This window comes from Dermacentor variabilis, chromosome 2 (genome assembly GCF_050947875.1).
Source record: "Dermacentor variabilis isolate Ectoservices chromosome 2, ASM5094787v1, whole genome shotgun sequence".
NCBI classification, from domain to species: Eukaryota; Metazoa; Arthropoda; class Arachnida; order Ixodida; family Ixodidae; genus Dermacentor; species Dermacentor variabilis.
This window is the reverse complement of record NC_134569.1, coordinates 131,273,229-131,290,999: the sequence shown is the minus strand read 5'-3', so window position 1 is coordinate 131,290,999 and position 17,771 is coordinate 131,273,229. Positions and strand designations below refer to the sequence as shown.

Below are 17,771 nucleotides of genomic sequence, written 5' to 3'. Positions count from 1 at the left end.
TATTGAGACATTGAACCAGTTCCCATAAAAATTTTCTCTGCACCGAAACATATTGTGTCAATAACCAATACTATTGTAGTATGTTGAGAATTGGAAGAAAAAGAAATGCCCACAGTTTGTAGCAATTAGGGTCATTTCATGCCATGTTATGCAGCAATTTTTTCAACCATCATGGATCTAGGTGATGTAAAAAAGCTGGTATATATTGACAGCTGTGTGAAAACAAAGTTCCTGTGTTATTTTAGTTGCCAAAAGTCAATTAATGAGGCTCCCACTTTCTGCGAGAACTGGTCCGTAGTATACCATGCATCAGCACCTTTCAGTAACAGTAAGTTAGCTGAGTGAGTTATACTAATGTTTTTTTCTTTTCGTGTGTGAGCTTCTCCCATTGTTGAAATATATGTTTGAGAAAGCATATGCATGTGTCATAAGTCCTCCCTGCTTTGTTTTGCTGTACAAGATAAAGTACTACACATGCGCGCACTCACAAAGCTGATGCAAAAGGCGCCCTTCCAGTTTGTCTCAGCGGCACCAAAGAATGAATAGTAATAGGGCAAGCAAATTACCACCCAAAGTAAAACAAGAAGACAGTCATAACAGGCTTCTTTACAACCCTTTAATACTTTCCTCAAAGAATAACAACCCTCTCTCACTATAAAATGTAGAAAAACAGCACACACTCTTTCATACCACTGCTTCTCCAAATAACTTAGCATTTTTACACATATGTACACATTTGAAGCATTCACACCGACACCTGAGGTGTACACAATGCACAATTGCTGGAAGAGAAGGCGCACGAGGGCATTCACAGCGTGCCCTGCTTCGATGACATCGGCTGGCCACTCTGAGTGGCACTGGTACTTGCATCTGTGAATATAAAGCCATGCTTCTGGAGCTTCATGCCAGCTCCTTGCAAAAATCATTTCACTTTGTCTGGAATGCTGTTAACACAACGTTAATCTGAAATAAAGGCACAAAAAGTAGCATTAATGAATGTGCATTACACTTGAAATATTATATAACAGCAGCTCATGCAGAGAGGTGCATGGTAATGGAGCTATATTTAGTGCAGTCATTAACTTGGGAGTCTGTGCAAGTGCAATTCAACTGTATTTGAAAAAGCATCCATGGTTCTTGAAGTATGGTCATTGTGTCTCAGTTAAAACTTCCGGTGATCACGGGTTTTTGCTTGAATAATATACATAATTTAGAACAGATTTATGGCTTACTACACAGGCATGCAACACACCCACTAATGCTAAAAGAGGTGCACAACCGGAACAATTGTCATACCAAATAATACACACGATTGTACTCAGTCGGGCCCCATTTTATAGTACTGGATGTAGCTGCTAACAGTGGCCTCAACATAAAAAACTGGGCACATTCTGGCTACTCTTGTCTCACAAAGTCCTCACATAGCCAGTTTTCACCATGCTCCTTTTCCCTGGCAAGCCAAAAAGTTCTAAGTGAACAGATATTCTTGCTTCACTTAAAGTGACTTCAAAATGCATTAACAAGCAGAGCAAGCTAGCTTTCCTGCAAGGAAGTTTGCTTAACTAATGATAGCATAGTCATTTTCACAAACAGTGTTTACAAGCACAGTTTACTCGTATTATGACATGGGAAATGTAGTTGTGGCTCCTGTGACAAAACAATGCGCAAGAGACAAGCCACAGCGTAGGCAGCTAGCACCCAGCCTTCATTTGAATTATGACCTCAGCCACCGTTAGTTGGTAAATGTGCACTTGAAAATTAGGGAAACGGTCTATTTTGAATTGCATAGATCAAAATTTGAAATAGTATTATGTTTAACGTGAACATAAAATACATAAACCAAATTCACATCTCCTGTTGAGGCCAAATTAATGGAAGTCAACTGCAAAGCTCCAATGCTCACAAGCAACTTATGGACAGACTGAAGACAAGGATTCTAACTTCTGCACAAAGCATGGTGTTACGATAAATGTGCAGTCAGCCCAAGAGTTCTAGGGACCTCCTGAGCACTCCCTAAGGCAGTTACTGACATCAGAATCCGGCCTAACAACCCTGGCTTGTTGGCGCCGTATCGCTACTATGTACTTATTCCATAGGTTTCTTTTACAGCTCACTTCATCATCCACCCTACATTAGTCCTCCTGCACGCATTTCACTCTGCATTGGTCATCCCCTTCAAGTCGCCCGGCCATGTGCGCACGCTACCACTTTTGCCTCATCATTCTTTCCACGCTCAGCCTCCGACTGGAACAACCTCCCACACGACATCGCCACAATCTGCCCATCCACGCTTTTGAACTGTATAATTAACACATTAACAGCGAGCAAACTTGTACCTAAACATCTTTTCCTTGTGTATTCAATTTCTTTTATTTGCTACCCACCCCTTATGTAACACCCCCAATCCTGGGGGCCTTTAAGGTAATTAAGTGAAGTGAAGTGAATGCAAACATCCTCAACAATTATCATACGTTCATGCCAAGAGCAATTGTTCAAACTGAACTGTGACTGCCATAAGCAAGCTCTGCACATCCTGCATTCTGAGTGCGGAAGAGCTTTGAATGGACGGGTGCAATCTCTTATTTTCTTGTTTTTTTTTTAGGCTTTATATAGCCAGATGTCTTTATATAGCCAGATGTGAGCTCATATTGACACCAGTCAATATGAGTTCACGTTTGCCTGAGTGGACAGGAAGCAACACCTTCACCACAAACACAATTGTAGTATATACGTGTTCACTAAGGTCTAAGTAGCAAAAGCTTTCAAAATGAGTTTGACTACATTGACTGGCAGATATAAGTTCCAGCACATAGCCTCCAAGACTTTTTTTACTATGCTGCGGGAAGCTGTTGACAACATCTAATATCAGAGGTTATGCCAAGGAGCCACGCATTCTTGGTCATGTGCCAGTGTCAGCGAGCAGTAATGGCGACATTTTTTGTTTGTTTTGTTTCAGTATCAGAAACATCTACATTTGCGAGCCTTTCGTGATGCATCCACTTGCATTTGAAACGTAAAACCTTGCATGGAGGCTGCTCTATATGTGCATTGTCTGAAGCTAGGCTTTTAATGTGGCCTAAATGTAATTGCAGTTGGCCTTTAATGATCACGCCACAGATGCACTGGACAAGCATGTTGAAAATACTAGCCTTCAGGTTGCCAAGGTTCGTCAGACTTGAATGCCAAATGCGCTAAATGTGAACAGTGCAGTCCTCTCATAAACGGGATACCTAACTGGCAATAATGCCAATATAACTGAAACACCCATATTTTTGCAAGAGAAACGAGAAATACCTCACAGGATGCATTAGACTGACATATACATACTATAAAATAGACTGCATGCATTCATACTATAATTCAGCTGTAACTGCTATTTGAACAATTATTGTGTTTCCTTTCAAAGTGGACTGCAATGTACAGTCGGCCACAAAAGTTTATAGGACATTGGTTTCATGACAAATGCGAATTTATGCTCTGTCTGGGCATCAAACTTCCAATTTCATGGATTGCTATGGAGGTTGTAAAAACTACTATAGACAGGAACTTTGAATTCGAGGCTATGCGGCCAGCCTTCGCAGGAATTCAACAATTTTGCAAATCCCATGTCCTGTAAATTTTTGTGGCTGGCTCTACAGAAACAGAGCTTAATAAATATATACTTTCATTAATTAATCTTTTTTTCTCACTAAAGGTTGAACCCTTCTGGGTGAGAACCAAAACGTCCGTATTAATGAGGCAGATCTGTATAACTCTGTATGCTAATGAAACTTGATGTTCTATTTCCATGTTGGGGTGCCCATCACCACTGAAACGTGCCGCAACATGCAAGTGAAGGCCTGAAGTCAACCTCTTAATGCTGTGTTACAGGATAAAGGTTGTTCAACAATAAAGATGGCAACTGACTTGTTCAACAGATGGACAGGCGATGATTTGTTGGTCCTCTTCCGAGTAACTTGATTTCACTATCTGGTTGAAGTTCTCATAAGCTACCAGAACTCTTGTCTGAAAGGGAGAGCACAACCAAACATTGACTATTGCTGCGTGATATTGCCAGATGATTTCTCAAATTCTGAAACATTGCATGGAAACTGACAGTAAAATGAATACCGAAGTAAATACCTAAGTGCCAAGTCTAATGGCTTTCTTGGTACAGAAACTAGTTCATTGGGCATCTTCTATTGGATTGCGAATAAACATTGCAAAAACTACAGCAATCATCTTCTGTGCAAAAGGGTAAGCACGTAACAAGCAGCTGCACATTTTCTCTTAATAATCATCCAATTGTTCTTGCGAAGTTAGTAAGAAAAGTAGGGTTAATATATACCACATCAAGAAATACTCCCAACGAGAACAAAAATAATGACTTATAATTCCTTTCTTTCAAAAAGTACTCAACTGCTTTGATGTATGGGCAAACAAAACATGTTGAAACATTGCTTACTAAGCTTTAAAATTGAATAATCCTTATCATTTCCTATTGTTCCCTGTACCATTTCAAGCAACTTGACCAAAGCCCCGTTTTACCAATTTGGAAAACCTCTATTATTATTGCTTAGATAAAGCGTTAAAAAATGAGTTAAGATATGGAATCGATAAATTCAATTGGTCAAAATATAGCTGCTTTTGCCAGAATGCATTGTGAAATTGGAATATGCCACAAAGCAGGACATGGTGATGAAATGTTGTACATGAATATTCAATAAACTTTACGATAGTGACTTTAATTTTATTTGTGTTTAACAAAAAAAATTTTTGAGCTTATTTCATAAAGTTATTTTAAGAACCTAATGCTATGGCTTGTGCTTACTTGTTTCTGGCTCTTGCTCTGTGAATCTTGTTTGCCCATTTTTTATTTCCTATGCGATACTGTTAGCTATGCTCGATCTTGTGTAACGAGAAGATGTAGTTTACGCGATCCCCTTATTTATGCTGTTGAGAACCAAGTGCTTCACTGCTGCTCATGCTAAAGGAGGTTCGAGTCCAGTCAAGCTGACCTTTAGTGACTTTTTCTCTCACCCTACATGTTGTACCAAACAGCGAATAGTAAACTTATATTGGGCTACATTTCCTTGCATACATAATTACTTGCTTTGTCAAACGTAACTCCTTACATTTATCAATGCAGTGGCACATTTTAAAAAGATGTGTTCACGTTGCTGATTATTGTGCAACATAATCATAACTCCTTATAACAAAGTTGTAACCAACACAAAAATATCTTCATTGAAATCAATAACCCTTACAAGCATACACACTGATATCATCTAAAAAAAATTGTGACCAGGGGGCAGAGGGAGTGCTCTGTAAGAGAGCACTTAGTGCACTCTTACGGAATACTCCCCCCTCCCCCCCTCCAGGTATATATGCAAAGAAAGCATGACACCTTCGACAGGCTAGCAAAGGTCTGTGAATTTTGATGGCCCATTGGCGGCTTGCCGTGCCGATGCGTAAAACAGAGAACAATAATAAATTACACACATGCGTGCTGTGCTGCTGCTAATATGCAACCTGGTGATCAATGTGTTCCTACAGAATCAACGTGCTGGCTTGCAGTCTAACCAAGTCAATCTCCTGGCCAAAACACCCATGTGTGTCCAGAATGTGTGATCTCATGCTCGATCAACAATAATGTCTACTAGCACAACCATACTGACACAGAGGTTTCCGTGACAACTTGTCCCCAGCCACTCTGCAAATCTGCGGCAAATTGTCACAAGTATAGGCCACCAGGCCTAACCCATGCCACTTAGTTGGCAACTAAAATTGAGGTTTGGTGCTGAGTCGACATTTTCACAGTGGCCATGTTAGGAGAGTAGCACATGCTGATCATGCCAGAAAAATTTAGCACCACACTGTGTGTCATAAAAAATTTTCTGTGTTCTAGGAGCAGGTGATGGTGCTGTGGGGATGTCCAAATAATCACGGATTTCCGAAAAACCAGGCGTCTGAAGAATCGTTCAGCAAGAATATTCATTATTTTTGCTACCAATATACACACTATGTCGCACACAGAGCAAAAAAAAAATTTGCTTCACTATAACCTATGTTGTTCTGGCTCTTACATTTTTGTGTCATTAGAGCAGCAGGAATGGCCACTGACATAAAGCACGGCCAACCAAAGAATATATTTATTTTGTTATGTCCAATAATTTGTTATATCTGTGCTCACTATATAGAGATTCAACTGTATCACGGTATGGCTCCTCGATCTGCTTGCTCAGTATAATAGCATTCTGGCAGACCTGCAGTCCCGGGAATGGACATTTGTGAAACTGAACTTCATGATGATGATTTATTGGCATCCCCTTTGAAACAGGGTGGAGACAAATGGTCACCTAGCCTGTTTCGAGTTAATCAGGTATGCTGTACATGCTTTTGATTCTAGCATTTTCCTATACATCTCTTTAATCTCTTTTCTCCTCTTTAAAACTTCTCTATCTACCTCGCACAGTTACCTATGCCTGTAATGGATCCGGTTGTATCAATCTCTTCCCTGCTTTTTCTTTTTTTCCACCAATACTCTAAACATCTCTTGCATAATTCGACTGCTGACTGCTGACTGGTTGATGCTTCGACCTACTTTAAATCCAAGTTGCAACACAATTGAAGTGCCACGTCTTCGTGAAAAATTTAGCTCCTCTGGAAACTTTCTTATCAGTTATATGTACACTCCAGGCATATCTCCGTTGTCGCCGTGATGTTCCATACAAAATCCAAGTGCAACAACATTGTGGCTGCTTGCCGTACGCTGTGGGTGCAAGGGAAAGCACGCGAGTGCGAGGCCGAGAAGGATGGTGGCTCAATCTTGCGTGCACAAGGGGCGAAGGAAGCGCGTCATCTTCCATTGTGCGCAAGGCCGCAGGGGAGAGGGGAAGGAGCGTTCTACTCCAGCGGCGGCTGCGTATGGTGCGGCAGAGCGTGGTGCGGGCTCTATCTTGATAACCATCGGCGGTGGGTACAGAGTCTAGGTGCGCCGAGGGCTGTTGGCATTGTGTGCGCTGTGTTCTCGCCGCTTAGTTCGCACTGAAGCGAGAGGCAGCACGAAAGGCAATTTGATCACTGCTGCTGCCCCTCTTCCTCACGCCAGCGTTTTGACAGTGATTGCATGTGCTCGTCGAGTGAGATGTGTTCATGTTTGCCGGTGCGTGCGTGACACCATGCTTGTTAATTTATTTAGTAAAGAGATGTTAACAAGTTTACGCGGCTGATAAAACTGCTATCCTTAGCAGTCCAACAACTTGCTATTGTAATCGATGTTTTACTTTTCGGGCAAAACTGTGGCATTTCTCCTATTAAATATATTCCCTGGTTTCCTAAGCATTTCTCTGAAAGCTGTATCTAGGTATGGTCTATACTTTCCAAATGACTAAATTTTCACTTTTTCTGTCACTTTCGAATCTGCCTGTACACGTCTGCACAACGAGAAAGTGAAACAGCAATTCTCACTTTGATGGGCTTGAAGAGGATCTGCTCAGTGTCCTTGTTGGCAAGGTAGAGAGCCATGCTCCGGCCAAGTGCAGTTAGGCTGCTCTTTAGGTGACGGTAAGCGCTGCTTGCCACTGCGCCAACTGAGTCAGGAGCTGCAAATGGCTGGTTTCGCAGAGACACAGTTCGTGTTGGCTCCTGTTGTTTCACCTGCAAAATCAGGTTTGCCTGCGCAACAACAGTACAGAGCATCCTTTTAAAAGAAGATTCTCAAATGAACACCTATAAAAGAATTTTCTAAGGATTACACGGTTGCTGCCCTTAGTAACGAATTATTCCTTTATGACTAAACAAAATACAGTTGAAACTCAATTTAACGAAGTGATGACCACGCTCAAATTATTTTGTTAAATCAGGAAGTTTGTAAAGTCAAGAAGGGAATTTTTCGGTCCTTCGAAATCTAGTGGTGTAACGTAGCAACACGCAAAAGCTATTGTGGCATCATATTTGCAGCTAATCCAGTCATTTGTTGCACAAACCATGAAATAATGAAAAATTACTGTACTGTTACAACGAACACTTTGAACCCGGTCACAATAAAAAGAGGGTGCATGTAAAGTCCCAAAGCATGGAAGTTTGACCAAACTGGGCACACAGCAGCGCATGCCCCACTCCAGTCCGACCACGACAATAATACGGCCTTCGAGATGAGCAAGCAATCATAATGCGCAGATTTTGGAAGTCATGAAGAAGGTCATTCGCTTTCAAGGTAAGGTGTACAGCATAGATATGGCGTGGGGCAAGCACCGGTGCGATATCAGGTGCCATGATGGTGGTACTCTCATCCTTGCGCAATTGTCCATGCGGCAGGCACCACATGCATTATGACTGTTTCAACGATTTGAACGACCATCTATGTCCTTCCACCATGGGAACAACGGCCTCTCAAGCATCATTATCGTTAGGTCGATATTCATGTGGCCCGAGTCATACCCCTGTCACACGGGCAAACTTAAGTGTACTTTGAGTGGCTGAGCTTTGCTCCTAGTGTCATTTGCAGGCTGTCACAGGGGAACACTTAGTGACACTTACTGCACAGCAAACTTGTTGGCGAGTGTATTCGGCGAACAAACTTCGAAGTGATGAAGTGTGTAGCCTCGTTAGCAATGAGTAAAAAATAAGTAAAGTAATATAATACTAGCATTGAAAGCAGAGTCAGAAGTAATTTTGGGTCGACAGCTCGCTGCCAAGAAGGAATTATGAACTCCCGTGCAGATGTCAATGGAGCCATATGTAACCTTTATGCAAGACGTCTTAGCTTTCTGCTGCACAGCCGACGAAAACATGGCCGAAGCGGACAAAGTTGCGCACGTCCTTAAAGGTACTGCCGGCGATGCCTTTAACTCGGTTATGTTTATGAAAATTACGACTGTTAACGCCATCATTAAGAAATGCCGCCGTATGGAACAAGCCAAGAGCCGACGCATCGCACATCAGTTCCAGCGCCTACCGAATACCGCAGCGCCATCATTGTTAACGTTAACAATTGTTAACAAGAATTGTTAACATTATAAGGTAATAAAATGTGCCACAGTGCAAAAGAAAAAATTCACCGATGATTACAATACTCTCTAATGCGAAATTTGAGCACAGCTTTATACGTGTTTTCATTTCGCGATATATTGGCTGGCGTGGACAATCTGTCTTGCGCGGCACACTGCAAATGGAGCGAAGTGCGACGCGACTACCTCGTTAATCAGGAGATCGCGAGAAGCAATGCATGGATGACGCGTGAGCGCAATTCACAGCAGCCGTCGCAGACAGACCTCCCAGACGATGCAGTGTGCGTTTTGCGCAGCACTACACTTTTCTTCTCATACTTTCGTCATACCCTCCTCCTCCGCTTTCCCCCTCATGCTTTAACTGACCCTCCTCCTCCACCATGCTTCTCGCACTCTCGCCACTTTTTTCATCCCCCGCCACGCTCCGCATTCACTCTTTTATCTATAGTGCTTGTTCGCTCGGTTACGCCCGTAATGCCGACGCTCGATGCAGGAATGGGCGCCTAAAAGCTGCGCTCCAAGAAACAAAAACAGCAAAAAACTACTGTCGCTCTAGGGCTTTTTACAGCCATGCCGGGTAATGGCCGCGTAGTTGTTTGGTGGAATGCGTCATTTGGAATGGTACCGGGCAAGTCTTGATGTCTTTCTTGTCTTAGCTCGTGATGATTAATGTTGCTAATGAGGTTGCAATGAACTGCTTCACTTGCACTTAAGTTGACTGAAAATCATGGATCTGGGACCTTGATGAGCTGCAACATAATGTTCAAACGCATTTATCTCACATTTAGCGCTAAATCGCCACTGAAATTTTTTGCTTAGTGTAATGCATGTGCATTGTCAAACAAGGCAGAAGCTGTTAAGGATCAAGAGCTATTCCACTGTGGCCTGCACGCTGGCATTAAACCTACTCTCTATATCGCTATAGATGAACGATTTGTTGGCGTCCGGCTCACTTGCAAGAAGACAATCACCACATGTGCGCGGTAGTCAAATGCATGTCTAGGATAAAGATGCGGGTCTTGCGCTGCAGCCTTCCTGTGAAGGACGTTGCGAGGCCTTCGCCACTTCAAGCGCTAATCAGTCACAATATGACAAATTGCAGCTTTCGAACTGCTTTCATGCAGAACAAAATCAACAGTAACTAAAAGCATGATGATGGGAGTAAGTATTTGTTTATTGTTATCTTGATACCCTTGATAGCATTTGGTCCATTCGGACATTCATGTTGGTCCTGTGAAATCTGAATTAACAAGGATTTACTGTAGTTCCTTTCCTAATAGGAATACAAATACGTAATTAACGTGTAGCACTCTATTCATATTTGAAACTTTGAATATTTGCCAGCCCCTACTTTTAATATGTGCCAAGTGCGCTACCGAGAAGTTAAATGTCTTCATATTTTTTCTAACGCCTTGTAGGAAGATTCTTTTATTTGTCTTGACAGTAATGGTGTGCACTAGGCAAATCGGTGAAGAAAATTGCTGTTTTCTAAACACAATTCATATGAAATAGTCCATGTGATTTCTAAAACTCAATTACTTTAGAGTTCAGGCATGAAGTCCGTTATTATGGATGCAACAAAACTCACTCAAAATGTTAAGGACTGCAAATATGTTCTGCTATTACCTGTCTCTAGTACTGAATACAATATGAATGCATTCAATCTAAACAAACAATAGAGAGAATTAAGTGGCGCCTGAAGGGTACACTTCACTTGTATTTTAACCTAATCTTATCTTTAGAGCTTTACAAGCACAACATTAGCAATACACATTTGTGAACATACATACATAGTTGTGAAAGCAGCTAAATCCTGGTGTTGTTTTACCACTGAACCTCAACACTTTCATACCTTGTCCAAGAATTCTTGAAGTGGTCCAACAAGCATTCGAGCTGAGTTTGCAATAAACTCCTCACACAGAGCTTTCAACTGGTTGTCGACTGCTTTCTTGGAATCGATCAGGTTCTCCTTCATAGACAACGTCCCCTAGAAAGAACCAAGGCAAGTTTCAGTTTCAGCAAGGATCTTTTATTTGGCAAAATGAATATCATACATTGAAACCAGAGTACACAAACGGGAGGACGCCCCACAGCACAGAACTGCGTGGTGACCTTCTTTCAGTAAAAGGATTCTGTACTACAATTAAAAGGAACAATTAATTACTTAGATGAAATCTGCAAGCAGACACTGTTGAAACCAAAATTACCGTATTTACTGTATCCTAATGCACCCTCGATTATAATGTGCACCTGTTATTGTGACCAAAAGAAAAAAAAAACCACCCTCAATTGTGACACGCGCCCGTTTGCCGTGACCTAAAGAAAAAAAAGTCCTTTACAGTACTGTGCACCTCATTCTTTCATACAGAAATACAACTTTCTCTCATTTGGAAGAAACAAAGATTTACACCCAACGCACTAAAGTTGCGATAGATAACAAAAAAGTCGCAGTTTCACGTGAAAGGCAAAGCATCGATTACGATAGTAAATTAGTAGACAGCTATACAAAAAGTAAGAATAGTAGGTTTACCAGCTGTGTAAACCTTTAAACATTCGCTTACTAACTAAATTAACAAGCATGGTGTCGTGTGCACACAAGCATGAACACGTCTCACTCAGTGACTGTGGAAACTCCTTAAACACTGGAGTGAGGAAGTGGGGTAGCAGGAGCGAGGGAATTGAGCTTTGTGCAGCCTCTCGCTTCGATGCCAACTAAGCGAGGAGAACACAGCGCGGTGTGCTTAGATGCATAGACTCTGGTCTCTGTTGCAGATCGCTTTCAAAATAGGGGCCGTGCGGTCACGCCTTACGTAGCAACTGCCAGAGTAGAACGCCCCTCTGGTTTGCACCAGTCACGCACGAAAGTTTCGGGAACTCCGCACGGCCGTGATGTGGCCCGATTTCTGCCCGTCTCCGCACATGTGATCGCTTCCCTTTTAATTTGCAGTCGGCACTTCCATACTGATAGAGCAAACGCAAAAAATGGGAAGACAGGCTGTGCACTAACCTAAGCCAAAGGAAGCATTGCCTAAGCACATGTACGACAGCACACGGAGAAAGCTACGGCAGCTAGGCTTGAAGTGCGTACGAGGCGGCCATATTGAAATTCCGATAGCAATACGCTAACGCAGATTTAGGGTTGTACTTGATTGTAACGTGCATGCAATTTTTGGACCCGTTTTATCCGAAAGAAAGTGTGCTCTAGATTTGAGTAAATACAGTAATTCAGGGGTTTTACAAGCCAAAACGATGATATGATTATGAGGCACGTCGTAGTAGGGGATGCTGGATTAATTTTGACCACCTCAAGGTTTCTCAACGTGCATCGAATGCATAGTACAATGGGCATTTTTGCATTTCAGCCCCATCGAAATGCAGTCGTGGCGGCCGGGATTTGATCCTGTGCCCTCGGGCTTAGCAGCGCGATGCCGAAGCCACTACGCCACCGTGGCTGGTTGCATGCAGAAACTTTTACTTTAGAAAGAGCCTTTTGTGTTTGACACGTTTCCATCCTTAACAGTATCAGAACGAGGATGCAATATACAACTGTACTCAAACTATAGTCACAACAATGACAATAAACACACTCAATGTTGCTGGAGAACGCTTCCCAGCAACTAAATTTACCTAATGAGGTTCTGGTTTTTAAACTTTGGCCATGACTGACTAGTAAAACTCTGGCTATAACTCTATTATCAGAAAGAGAAAAATAAAGAAAGGAAGCATAGTGACTGAAGCAAGCACAAAGCTGCTCTCCCAGGTACTTCATGTAACCTAGAGTAATAAACAGTGGTAGTAAACAAGTAACTTTTAGTTAACTCCACTATGGCTAATATGCACAATAATGCAGGAGGTAAGGCGAGATCAATTTCTTTTCCTCTGTGCTTTTGGATGAGAGAACAAAACTGAAGGGATATGAAAAGATGTGTCTCACCTCAAGGACAAACTCTAACAAGGCATTATTTGTTCCCAGCGAAAAGAGCCTAGACTTTTTGCTGTACAGGCTAAGTGCTGCATCTGCAACAAAGCATTGTAGACAAGATTGAGCACGGACAAAAACTAGATAAAAAAGGACACTACACAAAGCAAAAATAATATGTACTATCGGCATCAAAATGTTATGAGACACAGGATCTGCAAAAAAGCTTAGTATTTATGCAGCCTGACCATGCAGCCAGTACTATTTGGATTTCCTAAGCGTAGTAATTCAGAATGCATTTTTTTTAGTTTACAGAATCTTAAAGTATCACCTTTGGCATGCAGCATGAGTCTACTTCTTGAGCTGGATTACCCTGGAAGCCAGACGTTATTTGCACAAGAAATCAAAATGAATATATCACTAATTAACAATGGCTCACTGCCTTCAACCCACCATTTTACAGCACTTGTTGCAATTTAGAAATTCTAGCTGGTGCCTTCAAGAGTCATACTATCCGCTTTCCACTTTGAACGAATGCTGAGTATGACACCTGTTTCGAGATGCGTGTTCCCAAAGTTTGTGACAAAATGCATTGGTGTTCCAGTGATTTTTCAGATTCAATACATAAAAAGGCATGTGGTTAAAAAAGTAAGTGCAATAACACTGCATTTTTTATCTCAAACTAGCATTAGTTTCCAATTTAGTTTTGAGTGAACGTGCTTCATGAAATCACTGGCTACAATTTGTACATTGAAATAAGTGCACTGAATTAGTTATAAAGTCGATTAGTAAAATTATGTTAATTATTAAATTAGGCATTTTGATTTCCAGTGCAAGTAATGTTCGCCTTTTTGAGTAATTCTGCTCAATGATAGACTTGTGCTATATTCTACAGGCTATGTTAAAAATTCTGTGAACGTTTGAAAAAAGTACGCTTTGTATGGTGTGAATGACATAATGTTTATCATCTTAATGACTGCGGGCGCAAACTTTTCAGGAATTCCAATTTTTCTGTAGGACCCACACCTCGTAAAGTATTGATGCCGATCCTACTTTTCCCATGCTTCAGATTACAAGAGATCGATTCACAGTGACACAGCTCGTACCCAAAGCAAAAACCAGAATGATGCAAAACAAGTTAGAGAGAACAAAACAGCCTGCCCAATTACGTTAAACACTAAACTAGCTTCCAATAAATAGTAACTTGAATGCACGAGCATCTATATTCTGTTCTGCTACTGTAAACATAGTGGACACACGGGATCTAGAAGAAATGCACGCCTATGCTGCAATGCACCCCATGGCTTTGCAAGTAAACTGCAACAGAATAAATTGAAAAGCAAGAGTGCAAAGTTTTCACATAGAAATGTAATACAAGTTTTGCGACATCAATGAATAAATTTTATTCCGTCTCACTCGTTACAGTGGTGAACGAGGAGGAGATGGCGAAAAAACTGTACTCTTTCACAAATTCACACCTTGTCGTACGTATACATACAAGCAAATTAAACCAAACATTACTCTAATGCAGTGTATATTAAATCAGATTTACACAAACAATTCTATAATATATACTTGTGTTATCAAGCATTATTTATCATATCAACACCTTATCGATCAAACAAATTAAATGCCCTTGGCAATGCACAATAACTGGCATAATTTTATGTCCCAAATCTACATTTAGGATGATATACAAGCTGTAGTCCAGAGGGCAAGAAAAGATTTTTAGACTTTCTGTGATTTTTGTAAAATGCGCCAAAATCTCAGTGCATGAGTGCTGTTGATTCTTCCTCTGCTGTACAGACAGCAGGCAATTAAATATTATATCAGTGAGTGCGGTCGTACAGAACAAGAGGGCTTTGAGGGTCCTTGTTATTCTCATCATTTCCCTGCAATCAACCAATCGTGTATAATTACTATGTATATCGCAAGCTGTCCAGTGGCGACAACTACAAACCAAATCATACAAGAGCCCGATACTAAGGCACGTTATTTATCCAGACATATACACAACAGATAGGTGCAAAGTGTGTGGCACCAGAGCCACGCTAGAATACATGCTATGGGAATTCCAGAAACTAATACAGGACAATGAAACGATGCAATGGACGATGGCAAACCGCGCTGCTCAGCTCGAACCTGGAATACCAACTCTGGGCAGTCAGTGGGCCAAGGAAGCCCCCGAGAGGCAAGAACTCTTGGCCATAACCTCGGCGGGTGCCCTAGCCCACTAACTCGCCAGATGCAAATCGTTCTGATTTGAAATAAAGTTTGCTCACTCACTATGCATCTATCTATACAAGAATGCATGCACATGAAATGTGCACATATATTACATGTATACTTATGCATCTACATACTAATTATGCTCTGTTCATAGAATTAAACCCAGGCTGTGTTCCAATTTGTTCCAGCAAGCGAAGCTGTTTTAATTGACATCTTAGAAGACAGCTTTTTCACTGCACCAGTCCATGCATTGGAACACGAACATGTCTAGACATTGTTTGCTACCTGGCGTCCAATTTCTGATGCAAAGCTAAACTGTAATGTTAATGTGAGTAACTTTTTTTAAAGAAAACTCAATAAAACTAAGAAAGTCTGTTATTTCACTCACTTTATTTGATACTATGGTGCTGTGCAATTTGTATCATTGCAGATGACAAAGCACAGTTTTGTGAAGTTTCACAATTTGCGCACAATGCTTTCCTACACATACGTTTTGCCTCTAGCCTAAACAGCCCTCTCACAGTTTCACATACCATACACGTCTAGGGGCAATGGCAAGTCTACTGGCAAGTCTACTTAAGCGAGCTCTATAGTCGACTCCATCCAGCTGCTCCCCATAACGGCACTCATTCGTGTGACCTGCTTGCTTAGAGAGCAATGTAGTCTGCATTGTTTTTGACTTCGATGCAGTCTCCTCGAAACTGTCTTATTTGCCGTCTACAGCAGCATTTGAACAGTATTTAACGGGACTGTCAACCAATTTTCATGGTACCTATATTTTTTAATGCAATGGAAAGTGTACCGGCAGAGTGGCTAATCATAAAGTGGTAACGTTTTCTATCAGAATTTTTTGATCTGCAGTTAGGATGTAGTTGTTCACTGGAAACATGCTGAAAACGGTGATAGGTGAGCGTGACAGCGATTATACCCCCACATTAGTGGGAGCCAGATGACAAGTGTGGCCGTAAGTGTGAGAAAATATTATTTTGTTTATCAAGTCAATGTTCCTGTGATTAATGTTTTCCGAAGTGTTACAGTATTTCTGCGATAAGAGCTGCGTGTTTTCATGGTTTCCTGTCCAACTGCTTTGGTCGAACCAGTCGAAATGAAACCAATCGGATTGAAAACGAAACAATGCTTTTACACATGATACGCAGTTCAGTGTGTTGCTGTAGCCATTGCTTGCGCTTTTGATTTACGAAGCATAGAATAAAGCCAAAGTGTCTAATAATACAGCTGCTGCAATTTTAGACAATAGTTATGCTGTACTTAATAACAGCCGACTTACGTACAGTAATCTCGTAGACTACATCCAAAATACCAAGATTTCACTGCCAGGCCTCGCCACTTACTGGTTTTTGAGAATTCCTTTGCAAACTTAAAATTATAATTCCTACTTAAACCGCAAACAGCATGCTAGATTCTATCATTATAAATCATGGTCATTTCATTTCAACCAATGTCTCAACACATTCTGGCCAGTTGTTAGTCCTTTTAAGGTGGTTGCTGTCAGGCAAAGCTGTGTACGTAGAGATTAGAAACGTACCCCCAGTGCTGTTCCAAAATTTCCCACAAACTTCATGGTCAAATGCATGATTGGCATAAAAATATGTGCTTAACCAAGTTATATCTGTCTTAGAAAAATGTTTTTACTTTGTTGTATTCACATTACAAAAGAAAGAGGAAATGACACAGCTAAACTGGTCAGTAAAACAGGCTTTTATCACAAGCTGTAAACTGTTTCCCTGAAGACAGAAAGAGTAAAAGTGGTCAAGAAGAAACAGGCCAAGCTAGATGCAGTAGGGGTAAAAGCAGACCAATTCAGGTTGGCACTTGCAAACAAATATGCAGCCTTAGAACAGAGAGATGAAGGTAATGAATGAAACCGTAACTAGGCTGGCTTCAGAAGCAAAAATTGAAGTGGGGGGTAAGGCATCAAGGCAACTAGTAGGTAAGCTCTGCCTAGTAACAAAGGACCTAATAAAGAAAAGATAAAGAATGAAAGTGTCCAACTCAAGAGATTAGATAGAATTCGCGGAATTGTCAAAACTAATCAACAAGGCGAAAATAAGTGATATTAGAAATTGTAACGTGAGAAAGATTGAAGAAGCCGTTAAAAATGGACGCAGCCTGAAATGACTGAGAAAGAAACTTAGCATGGGACAAACCAAGATGTATGCACTGAAAGATAAGCAGGGTAAAATCATCACCAATCTCGAAGATAGAGTAAAAGCAGCGGAAGAATTCTATACTGACCTGTACAGTACCCAAAGCAGCCATGATACCTCCATTCGAAGTAGTAATGAACACATTATACAGGCTCCTTCTATAACTAGTGATGACATTAGACAGGCGTTGCGAGATATGAAATGAGGAAAAGTGGCAGGAGAAGATGGAATACCAGTCAATTTAATTAAAGATGGAGACGACATAATGCTTGAAAAACTGGCGGCCCATTATACAAACTGTCTATCGACATCAAGGGTCCCAGAAAACTGGAACAATGCCAACATTATACTAATCCACAAAAAGGAAGACGTTAAAGAATTTAAAAATTATAGAGCCATTAGCTTACTTCCCGTATTACATAAAATATTCACCACGATAACCTCCAATTGAATAAGGGCAACACT

General features: G+C 41.1%; 1 protein-coding gene across 1 annotated transcript in view; it reads right to left on the bottom strand.

Moving 5' to 3' along the window:
• Positions 1-596: 596 nt before the first annotated feature.
• Positions 597-17,771, bottom strand: part of Cog3 (conserved oligomeric Golgi complex subunit 3) — a 39,400-nt gene continuing 22,225 nt past the window's right edge. Inside the window, exons 16-20 of the mRNA XM_075681984.1 lie at positions 12,925-13,007; positions 10,843-10,977; positions 7,450-7,656; positions 3,907-4,005; positions 597-963 (exon numbers count right to left, since the gene is read on the bottom strand). Coding sequence (XP_075538099.1) covers positions 928-963; positions 3,907-4,005; positions 7,450-7,656; positions 10,843-10,977; positions 12,925-13,007 — 560 coding nt within the window. The 3' untranslated portion in view covers positions 597-927. The remainder of the gene's footprint in view (positions 964-3,906; positions 4,006-7,449; positions 7,657-10,842; positions 10,978-12,924; positions 13,008-17,771) is intronic.